This window comes from Pagrus pagrus, assembly GCF_965226575.1.
Source record: "Pagrus pagrus genome assembly, chromosome: 12".
In the NCBI taxonomy this organism is placed as follows: domain Eukaryota; kingdom Metazoa; phylum Chordata; class Actinopteri; order Spariformes; family Sparidae; genus Pagrus; species Pagrus pagrus.
The window spans coordinates 7,782,664-7,805,826 of record NC_140196.1 but is presented as its reverse complement, the minus strand read 5'-3'; the positions used below and the strand labels follow the sequence as shown (position 1 = coordinate 7,805,826).

At 41.7% G+C, this 23,163-nt stretch overlaps 3 protein-coding genes across 6 annotated transcripts in view; 1 reads left to right on the top strand and 2 right to left on the bottom strand.

Annotated features, from left to right (window-relative positions):
- Nucleotides 1-670: 670 nt before the first annotated feature.
- Nucleotides 671-1,345, bottom strand: LOC311266041 (complement C1q-like protein 4; the record flags this gene model as incomplete). Its single annotated transcript, XM_084368226.1, has 2 exons — nt 671-951; nt 1,063-1,345. 2 exons carry the CDS (start codon nt 1,343-1,345, stop codon nt 671-673), a joined length of 564 nt encoding a protein of 187 aa, XP_084224352.1.
- A 3,332-nt stretch (nt 1,346-4,677) lies between these two features.
- LOC311267113 (complement C1q subcomponent subunit B-like) lies at nt 4,678-22,564 on the bottom strand. 2 transcript variants are annotated; one of them, XM_084369974.1, is made up of 4 exons: nt 22,480-22,564; nt 5,659-5,759; nt 5,382-5,504; nt 4,678-5,270 (listed from the first exon to the last, which is right to left on the bottom strand). In XM_084369974.1, exons 2-4 carry the CDS (start codon nt 5,720-5,722, stop codon nt 4,990-4,992), a joined length of 468 nt encoding a protein of 155 aa, XP_084226100.1. In that variant the 5' UTR covers nt 5,723-5,759; nt 22,480-22,564; the 3' UTR covers nt 4,678-4,989. The 2 variants fall into 2 exon arrangements, with proteins under 2 accessions (XP_084226100.1, XP_084226099.1); XM_084369973.1 differs by lacking the exon at nt 22,480-22,564 and having other exon boundaries at nt 5,659-6,089.
- kcnab1b (potassium voltage-gated channel subfamily A regulatory beta subunit 1b) overlaps nt 8,731-23,163 on the top strand; it is a 42,040-nt gene continuing 27,607 nt past the window's right edge. Inside the window, exons 1-2 of one of the 3 annotated variants that reach the window (XM_084369972.1) lie at nt 14,300-14,784; nt 15,567-16,083. In XM_084369972.1, the coding sequence (XP_084226098.1) occupies nt 15,869-16,083 (215 nt within the window). In that variant the 5' untranslated portion in view covers nt 14,300-14,784; nt 15,567-15,868. Of the gene's footprint in view, nt 9,146-14,299; nt 14,785-15,566; nt 16,084-23,163 lie in introns of those variants that run through there. The other 2 variants (XM_084369970.1, XM_084369971.1) reach the window with 2 other exon arrangements.

Genomic DNA, 23,163 nt, shown 5'->3' with positions numbered 1-23,163 from the left:
AAATTCATACTGCTGACTTCTTTCCCCACAACAGACAAGTCCTGTGATTTTCAGGCTGATATCATTAAATTTGACCATTTACAACAGGGGGAACGCATCCTGACAGCTATTGCTGTCAGATACTGTTCCCCCTCTGTTCAATATGAAAGATGCTCACACATCTTTCAAATTCATACTGCTGACTTCTTTCCCCACAACAGACAAGTCCTGTGATTTTCAGGCTGATATCATTAAATTTGACCATTTACAACAGGGGGAACGCATCCTGACAGCTTGGAGTATTGCTGTCAGATACTGTTCCCCCTCTGTTCAATATGAAAGGAGGCTCACACATCTTTCAAATTCATACTGTCATGGCAGCAATTTTTCGTGCTGGAATCAGTGTAGCTTTATTGATTTAAAACATTTTATAAAGGCAAACATAATATGACTGAATATACATTTTCCAAGTATATGTAGAGTATCCCATTTTATATCATTTAATTAGAGCTCACATTTTTATACACCTCCATACATTAGGCTTTTTCTCTTTCTCTTTCATTGACATACAATCAGTGAATATGCATGTTTCATTTTTCACAATCATTGTTAACATGAAATCTTTTATTTACATTGATTGAAATTTCTTAAGTTGTTTTCATCAAGACTTTCTTAGTTTACTTGATTTCACTCACACAGGGAATAACAAATGGCCAATGAAGGTGCTGTGGCTGTTGATGTTATCATAAATCCAGGTGTGCTGCCTGAGTCTCATGTACACCTGGTCTCCAACTTCTAGCTGTAGAGTCATGCCATTGGTTGCTGTCTCCCAGCGGTTTCCAGCTACATGGTTGAACACAGTAACCATCTGCACTCCATTCTTCATCAGCCGCAGCCCCATACCTCTAGTTGAGCGATTATGGCCAGAGAAGCTAAAGTAGTAGAATCCTTTGACTGGAGCGGTGAAAATACCTGTGGATGATCAACAGAGAGAATTACATCATTGAGTACAGTAGCTGCTGTGCTTTGCATTTCCTCCTGAGTAACCCAAATATCTATGACATCATTATACGGTAAGTTTACCTGTTCCAGGGTTGTATGAGCCTGTGTTTGCGTAGACAGTCTTATAGGTCAGTGTGATCTCAGTGTTGAAATGTCCAACAGTTCCAACATTGCCAAGAGATGCTCCGAATGCCACCCGGTTACCTTGAGAAAACAAATCATCAACATCATCTAGTTCTTTCTCGGTCTTTTGCAGTTTGTCCTCCAGTTCTCTAAACATGGAGTTGCAGTGTTCCTCCTGCACGGCTTCAGCCACACTGAGGTAGAAGACGGACAAAGCCAACACAGCCACTGAGGTCTTCATCTTTCAGCTACATCTGCTTGTCTCAACTCTCCCCACTCCACTTTTTATATCACAAGAAGAAGGAAATGATAGTGATTTTATTTCCCAGAAGATGAAAACTTGTTAATCCTGTTTCGTTTTTGTTTTTTAATTTCCTTGTTGTTTGCTTCAAGGTGCTCTCAGTTTATGTTAGTGCTCTGTGTTAGGGCTAATATAAGGTAAAACAGAAAGAACAAGTTCTTAAATAAAAAAAAAAACAGGATTACAAAAAAGAAAAAAAGACAGCATGGGAACATATTTTCTACAAAGATAAAGTGACAGTTGATAATCATTGATAATGCATTTTCACCTGATTGGCTAAGATAGCAAACTATTTGTGTGTAAGAATAAAGAGGGACAAAAGAGAGAAGGGACGTTTTCATGTTAGACAACCTATTGTTAAAATAAACCAACATATTTATGCTAATGATATGGAAGTTTGGAAATGCACGTATTACAATAAAAGTTGAAAATAACCATTTGTACCATGTGTGTGCAAAAAATCAATGACAACATTTTAAAGTTAAAAAATCAGTTCTTTTACTTCTAACTTTGTGGGTTTTTTTTTTAAAAAGTACACTTACCGCCAGAATTTTAAGTCAAAGTCCATCAACAAATAATTTTCAGTGTATTGTGAAGTACAGCCCTACTCTGACTAGAATCAAGGTCATGGTGCTTTAGTTTTCATTATAAGACACAGGGTTGCATAATGAAATGAAAGTTTGCAGATCCGTCATGCTACACAGACACACAACACACATACAGCTATTTATATTCAGGCTATTTCGTTACATAAACACTTAAACACCAAAGAAATAATTCTGTATAGCATTTTTTTTAATTTGCTTTGGGGACTGCAAACAGCAGCAACACAATAGTGATGTTGTGGTTTTCATTCTCACATTAAAACTTCCACAAATACTGTCCATCCACCTGGACTGAGTTTGAGCACTAAGCATCAATGACATAAACACAGAGACCACCCCCCGCAACCTGGGTTTTGCATTTGATTTACAATTTTGTCATGTGTTTAGCTCGTATTGGCAGATTGCTCCTTTAAAATTTTTCAAAAAAAAAGTCATGGCAGCAATTTTTCATGCTGGAATCAGTGTAGCTTTATTGATTTAAAACACTTTATAAAGGCAAACATAATATGATTGAATAAACATTTTCCAAGTATATGTAGAGTATCCCATTTTATATCATTTAATTAGAGCTCACATTTTTATACACCTCCATACATTAGGCTTTTTCTCTTTCTCTTTCATTGGCATACAATCAATGAATATGCATGTTTCATTTTTTACAATCATTGTTAACAAATCTTTTATTTACATTGATTGAAATTTCTTAAGTTGTTTTCGTCAAGACTTTCTTATTTTACTTGATTTCACTCACACAGGGAATAACAAATGGCCAATGAAGGTGCTGTGGCTGTTGATGTTATCATAAATCCAGGTGTGCTGCCTGAGTCTCATGTACACCTGGTCTCCAACTTCAAGCTGCAGAGTCATCCCATTGGTTGCTGTCTCCCAGCGGTTTCCAGCTGGATGGTTGTACACAGTAACCATCTGCACTCCATTCTTCATCAGCCGCAGCCCCATACCTCTAGTTGAGCGATTATGGCCGGAGAAGCTAAAGTAGTAGAATCCTTTGACTGGAGCGGTGAAAATACCTGTGGATGATCAACAGAGAGAATTACATCATTGAGTACAGTAGCTGCTGTGCTTTGCATTTCATCCTGAGTAACCCAAATATATGACATCATTATACGGTAAGTTTACCTGTTCCAGGGTTGTATGAGCCTGTGTTTGCGTAGACAGTCTTATAGGTCAGTGTGATCTCAGTGTTAAAATGTCCAACATTTCCAACATTGCCAATAGATGCTCCGAATGCCACCCGGTTACCTTGAGAAAACAAATAAATAAATAAATAAAATACAAGAACAAGAACAGGAACAAGAAAACAAGAGATTATTATCTTAATTTTGAGCCTGAAGCAACCTGAAAATACAATACCATAATAACACAAAGACGTTTAGCTTAGTTACACTATGTTCTTACCTCCGACTTCTTTTTTCAGATCGTCTAGTTTTTTCTCGGTCTTTTGCAGTTTGTCCTCCAGTTCTCTAAACATGGAGTTGCAGTGTTCCTCCTGCACGGCTTCAGCCACGCTGAGGTAGAAGAGGGACAAAGTCAACACAGCCACTGAGGTCTTCATCTTTCAGCTACATCTGCTTGTCTCAACTCTCCCCACTCCGCTTTTTATATCACAAGAAGAAGGAAATGATGGTGATTTTATTTCCCAGGAGATGAAAACTTGTTAATCCTGTTTCGTTTTTGTTTTTTAATTTCCTTGTTGTTTGCTTCAAGGTGCTCTCAGTTTATGTTAGTGCTCTGTGTTAGGGCTAATATAAGGTAAAACAGAAAGAACAAGTTCTTAAATAAAAAAAAAAACAGGATTACAAAAAAGAAAAAAAGACAGCATGGGAACATATTTTCTACAAAGATAAAGTGACAGTTGATAATCATTGATAATGCATTTTCACCTGATTGGCTAAGATAGCAAACTATTTGTGTGTAAGAATAAAGAGGGACAAAAGAGAGAAGGGACGTTTTCATGTTAGACAACCTATTGTTAAAATAAACCAACATATTTATGCTAATGATATGGAAGTTTGGAAATGCACGTATTACAATAAAAGTTGAAAATAACCATTTGTACCATGTGTGTGCAAAAAATCAATGACAACATTTTAAAGTTAAAAAATCAGTTCTTTTACTTCTAACTTTGTGTTTTTTTTTTAAAAAAGTACACTTACCGCCAGAATTTTAAGTCAAAGTCCATCAACAAATAATTTTCAGTGTATTGTGAAGTACAGCCCCACTCTGACTAGAATCAAGGTCATGGTGCTTTAGTTTTCATTATAAGACACAGGGTTGCATAATGAAATGAAAGTTTGCAGATCCGTCATGCTACACAGACACACAACACACATACAGCTATTCATATTCAGGCTATTTCGTTACATAAACACTTAAACACCAAAGAAATAATTCTGTATAGCATTTTTTTGAATTTGCTTTGGGGACTGCAAACAGCAGCAACACAATAGTGATGTTGTGGTTTTCATTCTCACATTAAAACTTCCACAAATACTGTCCATCCACCTGGACTGAGTTTGAGCACTAAGCATCAATGACATAAACACAGAGACCACCCCCCGCAACCTGGGTTTTGCATTTGATTTACAATTTTGTCATGTGTTTAGCTCGTATTGGCAGATTGCTCCTTTAAAAAAAAAAAAAAGTCATGGCAGCATTTTTTCATGCTGGAATCAGTGTAGCTTTATTGATTTAAAACACTTTATAAAGGCAAACATAATATGATTGAATATACATTTTCCAAGTATATGTAGAGTATCCCATTTTATATCATTTAATTAGAGCTCACATTTTTATACACCTCCATACATTAGGCTTTTTCTCTTTCTCTTTCATTGGCATATGATCAGTGAATATGCATGTTTCATTTTTCACAATCATTGTTAACAAATCTTTTATTTACATTGATTCAAATTTATTGAGTTGTTTTCATCAACAGGTTCTTATTTTACTTGATTTCACTCACACAGGGAATAACAAATGGCCAATGAAGGTGTTGTGGTTGTTGATGTTATCATAAATCCAGGTGTTTAACCAGAGCCTTATGTACACCTGGTCTCCAACTTCAAGCTGTAGAGTCATGCCATTGGTTACTGTCTCGAAGCGGTTTCCAGCTGGATTGTTGTACACAAGAATCATCTGCACTCCATTCTTCATCAGCCGCAGCCCCATTGCTCTAGTTGAGTGACTAAGGCCGGAGAAGCTGAAGTAGTAGAATCCTTTGACTGGAGCGGTGAAAATACCTGTGGATGATCAACAGAGAGAATTACATCATTGAGTACAGTAGCTGTTGTGCTTTGCATTTCATCCTGAGTAACCCAAATATCTATGACATCATTATACGGTAAGTTTACCTGTTCCAGGGTTGTATGAGCCTGTGTTTGCATAGACATTTTTGTAGGTCAGTGTGACCTCAGTGTTAAAAGGTCCAATATGTCCAACATTGCCAATAGATGCTCCGAATGCCACCCGGTTACCTTGAGAAAACAAACAAATAAATAAATAAAATACAAGAACAAGAACAACGAAAAAAAGAGATTATTATCTTAATTTTGAACCTGAAGCAACCTGAAAATAATGCAATACTATAATAATACAAAGACGTTTAGCTTAGTTACACTATGTTCTTACCTCTGACTTCTTTTTTCAGATCATCTAGTTGTTTCTGCAGTTTGTCCTCCAGTTCTCTAAACATGGAGTTGCAGTGTTCCTCCTGCACGGCTTCAGCCACGCTGAGGTAGAAGAGGGACAAAGTCAACACAGCCACTGAGGTCTTCATCTTTCAGCTACATCTGATTGTCTCAACTCTCCCCACTCCGCTTTTTATATCACAAGAAGAAGGAAATGATGATTTTATTTCTCAGAAGATGAAAACCTGGTCATCCTGTTTTGTTTTGTTTTTCATTTCTTACGCTTGTCCGCTTCAGTTTTTGAAAACAATAAAAAGCTAAACAATAGGCCATTAACAAAATCTCAAGGTGACAAGGCAGTCTTGCACATTTATGTACATAAAAGAGTATCGCGAACCAAGAGTGACCACAGTGGCTTCGACTGAGGGTCTGAGTTGTGCAGCAGCGGTGCCTTGCTGCCTGCAGGAGTCAGATTGTGTACAAGTATGGATGAGCCACTCTGGTCTTGTGAAGGGAACAGTGAAGAAAAGACCTCACATATCCAGGGACTGAAATAGACTAAATGCTCTGCGTCTGCCTCTCACAGTGCACACTGAGTGGGAGGACACAGCAGACACACAGAGGTGCTCACAGCTCCCCCACATTCATCCAACATCTTATCTGCGTTTTCAGCCGATAGACACTTAGGCCTGTGAATGAGGGATGCGTGTTCCTGTTGGTTGGTGTTTGCATGTGTGTATCCATTTCCATCTCCATGATTGTTTCTGCCAGGCTGCGTGTCTCCTTTTCTGGGTGAGCGAAGCACAAAATGTACAAAGTCTCTGTAGGCTCGACACTGTGTAAGAATGTAAAACTGAATTTTTCCTTGGATCTGGCTGCTGTATCCTCTCTGTTCACAAGAGGGCAGGCAGGTACAGCTGACCGAGAGAGGAGTGGGTACCCATATCTAAGTCCATGTATAAGATATACTGTGTGTACATGCTCTTTATACTAATATGTTTTTTGGGATCATAAAATGACCTCAAACACTCTCTCACCCTGGATTCATGCAGACAACCGAACAATAAGTAATATAATAGATATAGTATGATTTGATATTTCCTATTAAAAATTAAAACCGTTTAACCTCGTCAGATAAGGCTGTTTGCAAAGCTATTTGAAATGTGTTATCATTAATAATAAAAATACACTTTAAGTGAGGAGAGAGCTCAGAGAAATGCACAAACATTTTAATAACAAGACGTTAGGTTACATGAAAAGACCAGCAAAGAAAGTAACAGCAACATGTGACCCTGCTAAAAAAAGATTTGCAGACCTATGAATAAACTGTGAGTAAAAATACTGTAATCTGGTGCCTTGGTCATGGACGTTATAAGTAAAATTTAAGATTTATTCCAAGACTATCCGACTTTTGTGTAACAGCAGCCACACGTGTTAGTTACAAAACACCAATTGGTGGACTGTGATTACCTCTGTTTGACTTTCGTGATAAAATCACGGACATGATCGGACATCTGTGACATGCTTAAGTGAAGCTTAACAATCGTGAAGGAATTTTCCTTCTTTCAGCGAAAAGGTCTCACAACAGGACTGAGTCTAACGTAGGTCAACAAAAGTAAGCATAAGTAAGGTGAACTGATTAAGGAATATCGGTTACACAGCATTGATTGGAGTGAAGATGTATTTAATTGCTTTTTATTCACCTTTTCATGTAAGAGGAAGAAGTCTCATTTTAATATATAAGAACGGCATCCATTAGAGTATATACTCAGCCTCAATCAGGCCCAGTCCTATTGAACTCGATTGTCTTGTAACCACCCGTAACTGCTGTCCAGATCTGTAACAGCCAACCATTAATACAACAAAACAATGCAGATGGAATAGGAACCTCCATTATGTCGTGTATAGGTTGATTACAAAGAGAAACAATGTGTTGAAAAGAAAAATGCCGTATTAACCGTTTTTAACCACCACAGAGCTCAGATTTTGTCAGAAAGATGCAGGTTCTGACTTGATTTTGGTAGAACTGGATCATATTTTTCTGCAGACAATGTTTTCTGGTTTTCCCTCTAATGGCCTCCGGCTGCTCTGCCTCAACCCTCTGTGACTAGATGGCTTTACTTAACGCTAATGGCAGCTAACTGCTCCAAGTGAACACAGCCAGTGTCGGTACCGAACGCAAACTCCACTTCAACTGCTGCCAGTTTGATGACAGGGAATCCTGTACAGAGTTGCTTTACAGAGTTTAGCTGCTGTTAGACAGTTAATGCTTGCTCATTTAGTCATGCAGCTAACGTTAGCTAGCGATGCTACAAGTCGCCAGGAGTCAAACCAGACAAGAAAACCACCCTGGTACTGTATTCCCTGTTGTCCAATCACTAGAAGTTGTCGTGGTCTATTCTGGGCTAAGACCCATCTTCCATCCAAGTTTCGTAGCATTCGTACCAACAGCTATTACAAGGAATATTTACAACTCCTAGCAAGAGAACCATTGTTCAGCTGGATGTCCTCATTTTATTCTTATTAAAATTGCTGCAAGTTTTCTGGCTCTTGGTATCTGTGTACCATCATTGTTCACACCTGGCTGCCCATCTCTTTTCCTGTCATTTAATCATTTCCTTGAGATAATATCAGCAGAGCAGACTTGTGGGATCAGATTTCTTTCGTCGTGTTTATTTTCCGTACATGCAACACCGGTATGAGGAAGATATTTCTGGACAGAAAGTGGACGGAGATATCTCTGATATTTGCTCGGCTCGCCTCACAGACAAGCGGGCTTCTCTCACTGGAGCCGCCAGGAGCTCAAACAAAAGCTGCCTTTGTCTTTTAATTTGTCAGTCATCTAAGAATAAAGTTGACATCACAGGGTTGGCGCACAGAGATGTTTCTGCCCCCCTCGCTGTTATCTTTAATACTCTTAGTGTGTTCATTTTGTTTGTGTGCATCTGTGTGTGTTTGTCCGGCTGTCTTGGCTTCGTCAATGCACATGTGAACTTTGTTTGATATATATATAGAAAGTGTGTCGGGGTATCGCTCTAAATCACTCTCTCGGCCAAAGGCATGACGAGAACTCTCCAGCACACAAATACGGATATCCTCCGTGGTCCCGCATGACCAGCATTGCACTTACATGGCCAGAGTCTCTCCGCAGGATGACTAAATATATTGAAAAGGATTTGCTAACAAAAGAAGGTGTCCCGTCAGCCTGTGGGAGACGAGGTCGATCCAAACATGTATCTGAAGGCAGCCTGCAGTGATATCCCCGTGCCCAGGCAGAGAGGGGGGCCGAGGCTGGATCGCTGCCTCAGTCTCACCCAGCAGAGGCAGGGGGCAGGAACCAAGTGGTACCCCTCAAGCCCCACCAGCTGCCTTCCAGGAAGCTTTGAGGCCAGCAGACCTCAAGAACAGCAGAGTTTGGAGGAGCTTCTTCATGTTCACAGCCATCTGTTTCAGGCAACCGTGCGACCTTGTGCCAGCATGGTCTACAGGTAGGATATTATGTTCTGCAGACAAGTGCATGTACTTTAAAATGGTATTAGTACATTCAGGCCATGCTATAGTGAAGGAGAGTTTGAGATATGTACATTTTGCCTCATTTTGGCTTATCGTGTTGATTCTGCTGATTGAACTTCTTTCATTCTGCTCAATTTGAATCAAGTCCCATCAGGGTAAACAGGGTTAATTGTTTGTCAATTAACTCCGATGTGAATAATTTATAACCCACTGGAAGTGAGGATTAAAGTTTAACTCTGCTCAGCAGGGCTCTAGTCCTGTTAAATACCCCAATGCTTTCATCATCTCCTGATAAGGAAGAGTCCTTAGCACAGCGAGACCCAGCACCAATTCCCCTCCGCAATTAGACTTGACGTTATAAGGCACACGAGGCCATCATCAGACACACTGCTATGTCTTCAGTGGGCTTCGGCAGGTTTCACTTCTGAGGAAAGACCGAGGATTTGAATAAGCAATGAAGCATGTCGCTGACGTTTGATTGTAATAGCAAAGCAGAAAGAGAGCGAGCTGACAGAGGTAGCGATCAGATATGTCATTAAATGGAGTGTCAAAGTCAAATACATTTTTGGGGTTTTTTTGCTATGGGTTTACAATATGATACCGTTTCCTTATTATGACTAAAGATATTATTGTGTGCACGTGAAGTAAAAAAACTGAGAAATAAGTGCAACGAGCAGTAAGAACCACATTCATGACTGAATACATTTTTAACGATTGTGAGTTTAAAGAACATCTGATTAAGAAAAAGCACTTAATTGATTGCTTATAGCGTTAGATGAGACGAATGGTACCCTGTTCATACCCGAACGCTAAATCTGAAGCGACAATAGTATACGTTAGCTTAATTTAGCATGAGAGCAAGCTGGAACAAAAAGTCACTCAAAAAAAAACTGACCAATAACTCAAGTGTAAGAACCACAAGGGAGGATCAATCACCTGCTGGACAGTATCTTATCTGGGCAGTGTGATTTTCTTGATGTTTCTTTTACGTTTATATACAGACTACATTGCGGTTGACTGACTTCAGCGTCACTCACACTAATATACAGTTAGTATATATACAGTATACACATTTTAAATTGATTGATGGACAAGTTGCAGAGTTCAAGTTAGAATTGTTTGCAACTAAAGTCCAGCTGTAAAGACAGAATACAAAACAAGAGTCTTCGTGTTCGCTGCAATGACGTTTAATGTCCCGGACAACCTCTCTAGTCTCATTTAGCCACTTGTTGGCAACCACCACACGTGAACGCTCCTTTTAATTCACGTGTTGGATGTTAACTGATGTAATTTATGCTGTAGAACAAAAAAGTGAAAATATATCAATCTTGTGTTAACCACAGACCTTATTTCAGGCGGTTAACCGAAAACCCGTTCAAAAAACTCATTGACTTCGAGACAAGAGAAGAGCAAACATGCAAACTGATAGGAGTCACTCCTGCAGCACTCTACACAAGTCCTGTTTGTGAATTTAAAAGATCATAAGGTAAGTCAAAATAGTGTCAGCTTGTCGTAAAACCGCTTAATGAACTACATCGTCTTGCTCAATATACATCACGAACACCATCATGGCCGTCACCTGGGCACTGAAAAAGTGTTTAAAAGGGTAGAAATTAGAATAAATCTAGCAACATTGAGAGCTGCGGTTATGTGAAAGGAGAGTTAGTCAGTTCTGTGAGCTAGCTAATGTACGGCTCAACAGGGTTTCATTCGTGGGTTTTGGTGGGTTTTTACGACAAACTACAACTTTCTCAAGTTAAAAAAAACATCTTTCTAAATTGACAGACATCATGTGTAGATCATGGAACAGTTCTAACTGAATCACAAAATTATTTGTATCTTACTATTCACCATCACACATATTTTGTTTTCTGACATAAAGTCCCCTGATGGTCCACTGGAAGGGGCCTGACTTTTCCTCTCTATGATTATACCAATAACTTCACTAATGATCCCAATAAATGCAGTTGATTTGTACATCGCGTTGCATCGACACGGTAGATAACACTGTTAAACTGTGGCGCCCCTAGAGTATTTTATTAAAGCATTTTATTGGGAACTGAATCTTCTCTTCAGTCCATTTTGTACGAACTGCTCCCAGAGCCAATACATAAAGGCTAACGCTCCAAAGTGAGCTTGTAAACCATTTATCCTGAGGGTGAAACTCTGCAGGTACAGTACATAAACATTTCATCCATACTGAATCCATGAACCACTGAGTGCTTCACCAGTAGAATAAAATTAACTCTGCAGCCATTTCCTTCTATCATTCAATACCTCCGATATGAGGCCATATGCCTGTTGGGCAGACACGTAAGGTCAGTGGGCATCTATAGGAGTTGTGACAATAAAGATGTCAGTATGCATCAGCGTCACCATATGCAGGGGTTTCAGAATGAGATGAGGTCATGGCAGAAGCTGTCCTGATATGAAGTTGATGGTGACACTGGGAAATGACATAATGGTAGTGGTGGAAATGATGATGATAATGGGAATAGTGGGCTTGTTGTGGCGTGATGATGAGGATGACATGAAAGGAGATGACACAATTAAAGGTTTCGGTGCTGATGATGAAGGACAGTTTTGGTGCTGCTCATGACGGTGGTGACCTTGCGTTTTCAGTCCAATCCTCGTCATATTGTCCTGTCAGATTTAGTGTCGAGCCTCATCAGTATTTCATGCATGTAGCGCCTGATAACTGTGACCATTATGTCCACACAGAGTCCGAACCGCCCTATTAAGGCAGATTAAACAAGCAACTCGTCCTCCGTGGTGCTGTACGAGCGGTGCATCACAATGACTTGCGGTCTAATCTGCAGCGTAGGGGACACAGACTTGAAATGAGAGAGCGAGTGCCGTGTTAAATGGTGATTTAGAAAAGCGAGATGGGCGCGGGAAAGGCGATAAGAGACGGAGAGGAGATGAGAACAAAAGGAGGGGGGAATACAGAGGCAAATAAAGACGGATGTGATTAAGCAGCCGAGAGAGCGGGACTGCTCCGGCAGCAGTGACGTCACAGACAGCTTGGAAAGGTTTCCCCCCTTATTATCTCTCATCTTCTCAACAGGAGGTTAGTGCTGATAAGGAAAACTATCTATTAAACGTTGAATAGCCTTTAGAACAAAGAGAGTGAAATGTGGAACCGAAAAATCTCTCAGTCAAGCGGCAGACTGTTTACAGGGCTGTAATTATGTGACATGGGATCTCATGTTGCCGAGAGCTTTTTTTAGACAGCAGTGGTTATTATGGGTAAGACTTATGTTCTCTGTATAAATAGATGAAAGTGTTTTGGAGGCACACAGGCAGTGCTATCAAGCCATGCTGACAGACGTTCCACATTGTGGGAAATCCAGGGTTAGGTTCGAGGGACTCATCAGTCTCCCGAGTGCTGCGTCATGGTCGTTAAATCCATTTCAACATGTCCACCGTATGGAGGTTTGTGTCTCTGCAATAAAAGTTTCAGAACTCTATTATCTGGTTCTCACTGGAGCAATTAAAGCAGAGCGGTTTGCCTCAAGGTAACGGCGGGATCGCCCATTGGGGATTCCAGCCGAGAATGTAAGATCTAGTTGACGCTTTTGACTGACACACTTTTAAATGGGATCGACAGGCAGGAAGTTGTAGCCTTGGAGGCGCTGGTGACATTAGAGGGATGTTTGCAACTTTGTCCAACGGCACAGTTACCTCTCCGGAGCGTCGCGATACAACGTGATCAAGCCAGAACAGGATTTGCTGGAAGGCAGAAGAGAATGGCAGCAAAACAGAGATTAATGTTATGTGATTCAAAGGAGTACATCAAATCAGTTTACCCATCAGTGTTCACGCGCAGTGCTTCTGGGTTTGTGATAACCCTAACCCTGTGGCTCTGGAGGGAGACTTCCAAAGTCTGCTCAAATAACTCCAATGATGTGATCAGGGTTATTTCAGCTTGGGCTTTGAGATCTCAAGTCCCAAACAGAAAACCATAGCTACTCAAGACAGCCATTTACCAACCAAGGAGGGTCCAGCAAAACCCTTGACTCTATCAAATTTCATTATGGGAAATGTAGGATCCAGCATCTTTGGATCTTGACTCATACTGGGGACTAAAAGTCAGGATGTCTCTGTTGCTCCAGTTTTGACCTTTAAACAGACTCTTGTCATACCTTCAACTTAAACTGGCAATCGACACATTTAAGGAAGGTTAACTGGCGAACCAAGCAGGTTAGCATCCTGGCACCATTTCTGTCTGCTTTCACATCTCTATAATACATGAAATGATCGAAGAAAGTAGTCTAGTAAGTAGTCGTCTCATCTCTGAAGGTCATGTGCCAAAAAAGTTTTAGTAGCGTTACACTTCATTGACATCTATGCTATGAGAGTAAACAGGTATATGCAACACTTCGTCACACTACACATAGTTTCACAACATATATTAAAGTTTGACTGAACAACCTCAAACTGCTCCTACTGAGCCACAATTCAACCTCAGCATCAGAAAATGGCAGAGGCCTGTCGAACTGATCTTTACAAGTGTCTGCCGTTATCGAATGCTATCGCAAGGATATAAATACATCCGCGTTGGCCTCGGGGTTCGCGGATGTTCAATGAACCGTGAAATCCTGCATTGTCACATTACTGCTCAGTGGGGGAGGAAAAGAAAAGACGCTGCGCAGCCTGAACGCTGGTTTATGCTTTATCTCACTGTGCCGCTTACAGTAACATCTGCTCTGAGATGTTAGCGTAGGTCTCCACTGGTTCTTCTTTGAGGCTTTAATGAAGTGATGTCATTTTCTTGCAGTGCAAAACATGACTTTGCTGTTTTGCACAGGGGTCAAAGATTAGACGGTAGTACTTGTTGGTTGGTTGTAAAGGTCACTGCGGTGTAAAGAGGACATGCACTGTAACGGCAGATGGGTTAGCAAATGAAACGCCTCACAAGTGAAGCGTGACGTTCACATGAGCCGTGTTCACGGCCAGCCCGAGGTGTTGTAAATGAACACACATCAACTCGGCTCCATTGACTTCCATTCAGAATAAACCTCTATCTCTCTTCCTCTCTCTCCCTCCTTCTCTCTCTCTCTCTCTCCCTCCTTCTCTCTCTCTCTCTCTCGTGTGTGGCGCCATAGTGAAAAACACTGCAGTTCTTGCAGCCAGTCAGTCAGAGCCAGTAGCCTATACACACCGCCTCTCTCCCTCATTCAACGCCTGGCTCACTCTCTCTACGCTCAACACGCGCTGCTCTTCGCCTCCTCACTGCATCTGTCCTCCTCTCCCTGAAGTGAGGTACCATGCATCCTCCTTTCTCCTCCTCCTCCTCCTCCTCCTCCTCTCCGCTTGTCCGTCACCATTCCAGGGTCCCTTTATCAAACAGAGCATTCTTGCTGCAAAGCCGGGGACCATAGAAGCTGTGTTACTGTGCGCCAGGACTTTTTGGAGACGGGACAAGGCTGTTTTTTGCCGGGTCTGAGGACAGCTGCCGGAGACGCCGCCACTTCTGTTGGGATGCGGATCTTTGCGGGACCTCTGCTCGCCGTGTAACACCTCTTGATCCCTCTCAAAGTTGCAGGACGGACACACATCAGTGAAGAATCTGGTCCTGCTTCATCCTTGTTTCTCAGAGAACTCGCTGTGTGTAAGAACACTTGTTTCAGTAAAGATCTCGATGTGTGTGAGTGTACAGTATTTTGTATGCAAAGCGTTTGCTTTTCTGTGAAAGCATGTGCTTATTTATGAAGACGTGTGACGGGAGCGAGAGTGTGTCCGTGATTACGTGTGCGTCTGCATGTGTGTTGGAAGGCACAGTGTGGTGGCGCAGTGTTACTCTCCTCACTCCAGGTGTTTGACTAAAAGGCTTAGCCGTGGTTCGAGGGCGAGAAAGACTCCCCAGGCGCCCACAACTCCTGGCTGCCTGCCTGACAAAAACCTCCCAGACACCCTGAGGAGAAGTGAATTAAAAGAGGCATCAGAGATAGACTTTATAAACAGGAATGGACTAATTAGAAATAAGCAAGAGAGCAGTGTTTGAGTTGGAAATGGGAAAAGTGCACAATACTTTATATAGACTGAGGTGAGGAAGATAAAACAGGACAGAGACAGAAAGAGAAAAACGAGATAGAAACAAGGAAAACTAGGGCATATCGCCACGTCGAAGCAGCTTAGAGATATGCGCAGAAGACGTGATTAAAGTGGAGAAAACTGCACTGAGAAAAGAGAAGGCAAAGACGAGACAGATTTTCTCTCCAGTCAGTCTTCCTTCTGGACATTTTCCTCTTCTCCTCACACCTTTAACCCTCACCCCTCTAACTCCCTGCTCCCAAGTACTCTTCTCAATTGGGCGACTCTTTAAGCGACTCATTCAGAACCTCTTCTCCTTCATCCTTCTCCCTCCATCTCCACCCTCTCTCATATTTCCAGGTGGAGTCAGACCGGCACAGGATCACCGCCTCACCGGGACTGCACCTCTGCTATGTCCGATCTTAACGTACAATCAGCTTGAGATTTTTCTTCCGAAAGAAAGTTCAGAACAATCTCATGCTCCCATTATTCCCGTCTGTGATTTCCATATGAGATTCAGCAGCACCAGGCAGAACTGGCCTGGACCACTGACTTTCAACTTCAAGGACAAAATCTAAGCTCTCGGACAGAAATCAAAAGTACTTTGAGGACGCAAAACAAAGTTTGTCTCGGAGCAGCTCTAGTGGCCTTTCCCATCAGCCATGCAGGTGTCCTTTGCATGTACGGACCACGGGCTGAAGGCCCCGCGCAACGGTGAGCACAGCAAGCAGAACGCCACCAGCCCCAACACAGCAAGCCAGGCCCGAGCCCGCTTCCGCACCGTGGCCCTGATAGCTCGCAGCCTGGGCTCCTTCACCCATCGCTACCACCACAACCTCAAGGAGTCCACCGCCAAGCTCACCGGCATGAAGTATCGGTACGTAGACTGATGGTGGAGACTGTGTGAGGAAGGAGGAGGTCTGTTTAGTTTCAGTCAGATTAGTTTTCTCTCCTCTGAAAAACCTGCCACAAGTCTGAAAGAAACGAATAAATGAATATGAATGACAACTTAATTTAGAGAACGAGAGAAGAGAGGCTGCATAAATTAAAAGAGCCCTGATGGAGACAATGAAGATACATGAGCAGTGACAGGTGATGAGTGGGATGGTATGTGTGTGTGTGTGCGCGTGTGTGTTTGTGTCAAGATACAATACAGACATTTTTCCAAGATGCAGATTTCTTGGCGAGTCTTTATAATTTTTCCACAATGAATAGTGTGTGTTTGCTTAGCGAACGGGGATCTGAGACAGCTTGGGTTGTTTGAAGTGCTTAGAGTTCAAGATATCAACATGGAGATGTAATTGCTCGGGTGCAATTTGAAGAGAGAGAACAGATATTTTAACGTGGTAATGAGGGATGAAAATACAAAAGAGATAAAGTTCTCCAGGCGCAGAGAAGAGTTGTATTAAAAGCCTTTTTAAGCGTATTGGTTCGAAGCGACGATCGGCTTTCTACCTCACGGTGTCTTTGTTACGAAAAAAAATGGTAATGACGGATTATGGACAATACTAGCGCTGCACGATTAATAGAAATATTATTGAAATGGCGATATAGCCAAACAGTGTCCATCACAGGAGCTATTTTTCAAACCAAGTGGGATCAAATCATTATCTGTATAAGCTTCTTGGGCAAGTGTTACCAAATCCTATTATAAATAAAATATTGTAGCGCTACAGAGATCCTCAGGCCTCATTTCTAAAAATTATAATATTCTTAGATTTGTAGTTGGATCATTTCCCAAACTGTGCTTACCTTCGATTCCTCAACCATACTGAGACCTTGTCCACAATCAGATTTGGTCATTACCTTTCATGAATGACACCCAATAAGATTCCCCTGGACCCTAAACGCCCCTTTCCATGACCAACATGTAACATAATCAAGTGAATATCAGCTACATTACCATCTTCACTGTATCCGAGCTGCTGGGCAATGTCAAGCTATGTATTGTCCTTGATTGGTTGAGGTAGTCGTTGTGGGGTTTGTCATTAGTATTGGATGCTGTGAGACCAAATGGGTTTTCTCCCATTTTTAATCGGAAACAAAGGATTTCATTGGTCAAGCCTATATTTCCGCAGGTGAAAATCCACTGACATTGACGTCTGTCCAAATATTTTGTCCCCCGCACCAATGTCAAAATCAGTTTTTATACATTTTACGTGCAAATATTTCTGACGGAAATCAGTACTTGGTGTGAAATGGCTTTAAGAATCCTTTTTGTAACTAACACACCTGTGATCTATAAATCAGAATCAGAATGCCTTTATCGTCACTGTAAGCAAAGCATACAACAAAATTAAGAATGCAACAACAAAATCACAGGATGTAAAATAAAAACAACACAAAAACAATATATAACATGAAAATATCAATTTAAAAACTAAGTATAAAAAGTGATGAATCAGTATTGCACATGAAGGTTGTTTAAGGTGCGAGCAGATAGCATCATGTTTAAGATAAAGAGTGTCAGTGTCATTTTGTGTGTATGTGGTCTTGGGAAAGTAACTGTGTCTGGAGCTTGAGGTGCATCTTGGCTTACATTGGCTGCACCTGCCTTGTGATTTCCTCTTATGTAATGCCAGTACAAATGAGGATTTACTCAGGAATAGGATCAAAAGAGAAGACAAGGATGGTAGAGAAGACTGCAGCCAGACAATGCTTATTATGCGGTGGACTAAATAGTGGGCTGACAAACAAAACCAAACACACAGCCTGGGAGTGTGTCACGGCTGCTCATTGTTCATAAAGCTCACGCAAAGTTCAGCACAGGCTTGGACACACATGTGTCCCCAACTGCAACACCCTGACATAAGCAGCAGGAAAATCACCTCAGTCAGGTCTAGACTGTGTTTAGACATAAGAGCATTTCCAGGTCAGAGTAAGGTTTTGTGGTTTCATGTCGCTGATAACATTTTTTATGAAGCCAAATCTTTTTTTTTTTTAAATAATAATAGATCTTCAGAGCTTGTAGAGAGGTGCAGAATAAATGTATCCTTTCTCCTTAAAATCTCCTTATTATGATGGTGAATTCATAAAGTGTTTATTGGTTCCAAAGAGATTGATTTGTTTCCCCCGCTTGACATTAACGTTAGCTCGCATTAGCAACACATTAGCTAGCTAGGGTTAGCAAGGTTAGGTAGTGCAACAAACTGGCAACTCCTTGAGGAGGCTGATGATTGAAACAACACGTGAATGTGATGTTACGGGGAGATGGACTGCCACATTCAGTAGCTGAATGTTATATATCACCTTTGAGCTCCAAACTGATGGGAGGTCCATTTCATAAATGAGACCACTGTCATTTAAATCATATTCCTTGGACATAAGGGAACATGTTTGTTTGGTACAAACCCCAGAAAAAATCACATCATTTCAAGATATTTTTCAGCAAAAAACTTTTTAAAAAAAATATCATTGAGCTAGATAATACTCTGGAAACAAACATTATTTCACCCCAAAATGAGATGACCAACAAATACAATGAAAACACCTTTTCTGAGAGCTATTACATACTAATACCATGAAATTAGATATTAAACTGAATCATTATCAGCATAGTTATCACATCACATGTGCGAATACGATAGAAACACAAACTCAGAGTCCGAGAATGAAGCTGATGACGCATGAACATCTGTTCCAGCTGTTTATACAAACACAGTCAGCTGTAAAGAGGGGTGCATAAGGGATGCTGCAGGACTGTATGTATTACATAAGGTACAGTATGGGAGAAATAGACACTGATCGATCAGGATGACCTGGAAAAGACGCAGGTTTAATATGATAAGAATAATGTAAACATAATATCACCGATAAAACAGATTAAAATCAATAAATAACTGACATTACAGTGAAGTGCTCTCCACACAGCTAAATAAATCACAGCGCCTCACTGTACCGAAGCTGAGTGTGACCTTTAAGGTTTCTCCTGAGCTCGTTCAATACCACCAGCATCGGTTTGAGATCGTGCCGCGTACACTTCTCAATAACTGGCCGTGACCATACAGTACGTTCTGGAGAGTGTGACAGTAAAGCCGAGCAGAGCTGTGCAGTGGAGCTCTCCATGTGTGTCTGTGTGGGAGTTGTAACAAGGCTGGGCCAAGTAAACAATGCTCTCTTATCTCACTGAGTGGGCTCTTAACCCAGACCGCGGGAGCAAAATAGTAGCGTTCACCTCACACTGTTAACTCACTGGAGAGGCTGACATCATCGCTCACCGTGTCAGGATCAAGAGAGGCACGGGGAAGAGAGAGAAAGAGGGGGATGACGGGAAGAGATGGAGTTGGGAAGAACAGATGAGAGAAAGAGCGAAACAAAAAGAGATCGAGAGAAAGAGAAAATTGGGGCACGCGGGTCAGTTCACAGAGAAGAGGCAATTAGCAGAATCACTGCAGATTGGATGCGGAGCGGCAAAATGTGATAAGTGTCTGCTTGTCACACAATCTCATCTCGTTTCCATAACAACATTGAAATGGCCAACTTCAATCTGTTCCCGGCACCAAACATGCCTGGTGAGTCCATTGTGCTAACTGGTTCGGCATTCGTAAAAGACTTTAAAACAAAAAAACCAACAACATTTTCCATTATTTTTATTTTTTAACTTACAAACTGAACCAAACGAAGAAGCCACTTTTCTCCCTCCTTTCTCAAGTGCCGCTTCTTGATGCAAAGTGCACGGCTTGTTAAAATGTGTCTGTTTACTTTGGTTTGCAACATGAGGATTTGCTCGTCCTTGCAGCTCCCTCTTAAAAAGCAGGTGGAGGATATTAGCTGTAAAGCTTCCTCCAAGCCGTCAGCAAATCCCCTGTTTTCACCACAGAGGAGTAAATATTGGATGAAAAATCTCATCCGTCACATCCCCTCTCTGCTCCCCGTTTGTCTCATGTTTCTTGTTCCTCTCACCCTTTTTGCAAACCTCTGACTCTAACGTTAGAGTACTTGTTTTGCTTTGGGCGCCATCTGACAGGGAATCTCTTTCTGTTGAGGGCGAAGCAAAGTCCGCAATTAAATCTTTGAAGTTTTCAGCCTGCGTTAACAAATGAAGGCGCTCTTTCACAAAGACGAGAGCGCGCGTGTGTGTGTGTGCGTGGGCGTACGCATTGGCACATTGCATTGCATACATGAGTGCATGTATGTGCAATATGATGTGTGAGGCTCCGCACTGAACCTCCGAAGGCGTAGCAAGTCGAAGCAGAAGATGTGAGTGAGCGAGCGAGCATAAACTAATAATACCACCCTCCGCAGCATTTTGGTTGTCATGGCGATCCAAATATAGTATACTTCTACGTGTGGTGTCCCCTTGTTGAAACCTACCGAGGCTGTTTGACCTCAAAAATATGCACAAACCCACAAACAGCATGCACACGGGCCAAAATACGTGATGTAACAAAACACAGCGTTTGTTGCTGGCTTCACAAATCGTGCAGATTATTTCTGGCTGCTGGTAGGGAGCCCCTGGTCGCCTGGATTGGAGTTCATAATGGTCATTAGGCAGCAGACGGCCTTTTGACAGTCCAGGAGGTTTTAGAGGGAAGATTGCGGTTGGTTGGTTGCTTCAGAGCTGCGCTGCAGATGGATGCAAAAAATCCCCCTTCTGTTGGTTCCTTCACATGCAAGCTTATCAGCGTCCAGCAGAGAGGGAGGCACACTCTGCTGTGTATACATCTGTGCGTCGACAGTGTGAGGAATGTACGACGCAGCCATGTTTTAAGTGTGAGCCGGATGAAAGTTTTCCGTCTGTTGAGCAGCCCCCAGAGCGAATGTCATTCTTGCACTCGTGGGTGACTGTTAGCGCCCGTAGCTCGATTCTTTTTAATTAAAAATCTTCTTTTGAGTCTCTCAATTTAATAAACTAATGGGCTATCAGACCTTGAAGCAAAAAATACTGGTGTAAGAGAGATTTGGTAAACACTACAATTCCCCTGATTCAACAAAATCATAGTTAGCGGAGGATGGATTTCTTCTGCTCATATCTCAGGAGAAGGAGAATTCAAATGTGGCTGTTTAATCAGCTTAGTCAAAGATATATATATTTCTTCTTTTTACAATAGTTTGGCAGGAAATACACTGCAGATTTTATTAGCATGAAGTCAGCAAGAAATCTACATTTTCATTCACTTGATATCATTCAGTGGTCCCAGACGAGGTGCACGGAGGCTCGCGTGATTGAAGATTACACAAAAGTCTGCAGTTTCTACCAGCGATAGCGCGGCCTGATGGCGATAAGATGACGCCGTGGCTCTTTGTCAGGATGCGCCGTAAATCATAATTCTCTTCCCGGCTGCTCTCTGTGTGTTTGTATTGCGTGGTGAACTTTGTGTGCAGGTGTCTGTGTGTGCATACATGCGTGTGTGTGTTTGCATGACTGGAGCCCATAATGCTGCTCTCGCTCAGAGACACAATGTTTGGCAGTGCGTATCCCGGCGCTCTCGGTTGCTGTTTTGGGGCTTTTCTTTTTTTGTTGTTGTTGTTTTTGTTTTTCCATCATGCATCAAAAGTCTTCATCACCCCTCAGTAAGATAGATGTATTTTATGTTCCAGCATTATTTACCGCTGTGGTGTGTTCTGCTGTGATGTGTGGTTCTAATAATACGAGCCGGGCTGTTGCACAACAGGAGCCCTGCAGCTACAGCCTAAAGACCAAACAAGCCCCCTCAGGGGTACGAACTGCCCAATCTCTCAGTTAAAGAGCCACAACGTTCGCATGGATTTAGCATTTTAATTAAAGGTCACAACTTAAATGGTTTTCTATAAGCATAATGGGTTTATAATAGTGTTGCCTTGCCTGCCTTTTTCTCCCTTAGCGTCCTGCGTAAACAGACTGTAATCACAAAGATAATAGGAGGTAATAAAATTGAAAAGAAAAACAATGCTGTGTGTGTACAACAGTAATGCTAATGCAATAAAATGTGAATTGCGAAAAACACACTGGAGAAAAAGCCTCTTCAAAAATCAATTGAAAGACAGTGAAAACAAGGTGGTTCTTGCTTGAAAAAAAATCTGCCAACTGAAAAGTGTCAAACAACCGCTCCCTATAAACCTGTGAACTGTTACCTTCTAGATGACTGTGTCTTATATTAAAGCAACATTATGTAGGAATGGTGCCCCCAACGTTTCTGAGTGCAACATCGTGCCAGCTACAAACAAAACTCAGCACTTCGATTACAATGTCGTGTCTTGAAACCTTACGTCTTGAAGTCAACTTGACTTCTGATCAAAAACTAGCAAGTCATTGACTTTGCTAATGGAGCCAAACACAACACAACACAAATACCTTAGCAATCCAGCTAATTGTTGCGTATCACCAACGAAAGCCAGTAGTAGATTAACTCTTTTTCGGCCTCTCGCTCAGTCTCTTTTCCTCTTCTGTTGACGTCCTGTTCGGTCTCTCGATAGAGGCTGCTGAGTCTGATTCTGTTGCTCAACTCGCTGTGGTTCTGCTGCCCATTCCGGCCGTAAACATCCATCTCCCGGCGCTCCGAAGCTCCTCTGATAGCGGGGTAATCATAAACACTCCCCAGTGTCAGCAAACAGACCTGACTTGCAGCTACAGTACGCAGCAGGTGCAGAATGCTTTCAGGAAACTCCGTAAATCACAGAATCACGGTAATCAGAGGCGCAACAGGAACATTTTCTCCGTAAAATGTGATCCAGTTTCACCAACAATTGTAATAGTTGGTGCTGTGTGTGATGTAGTGCGGTAAAGCATTACAATTTTCGACCCGCTACCTGATACAGGGGCGGATTGGCTGTGGCGGAGACACCATTCATCCTATTACAAGTCACTGATGCATTAAAATGATTTTGACGCTGTTATTTTTACGGTGAAAGAGCAACATAATGTTGTGTTGTTTGTCGACTGGGCTGAACATCAATCTATGTCAGTCCTAACTTCTCTTTATTGTTATATTAAACTTGCAGAAATGTGGTCAGAAACGGAGGCTTTGCAAGATACTGT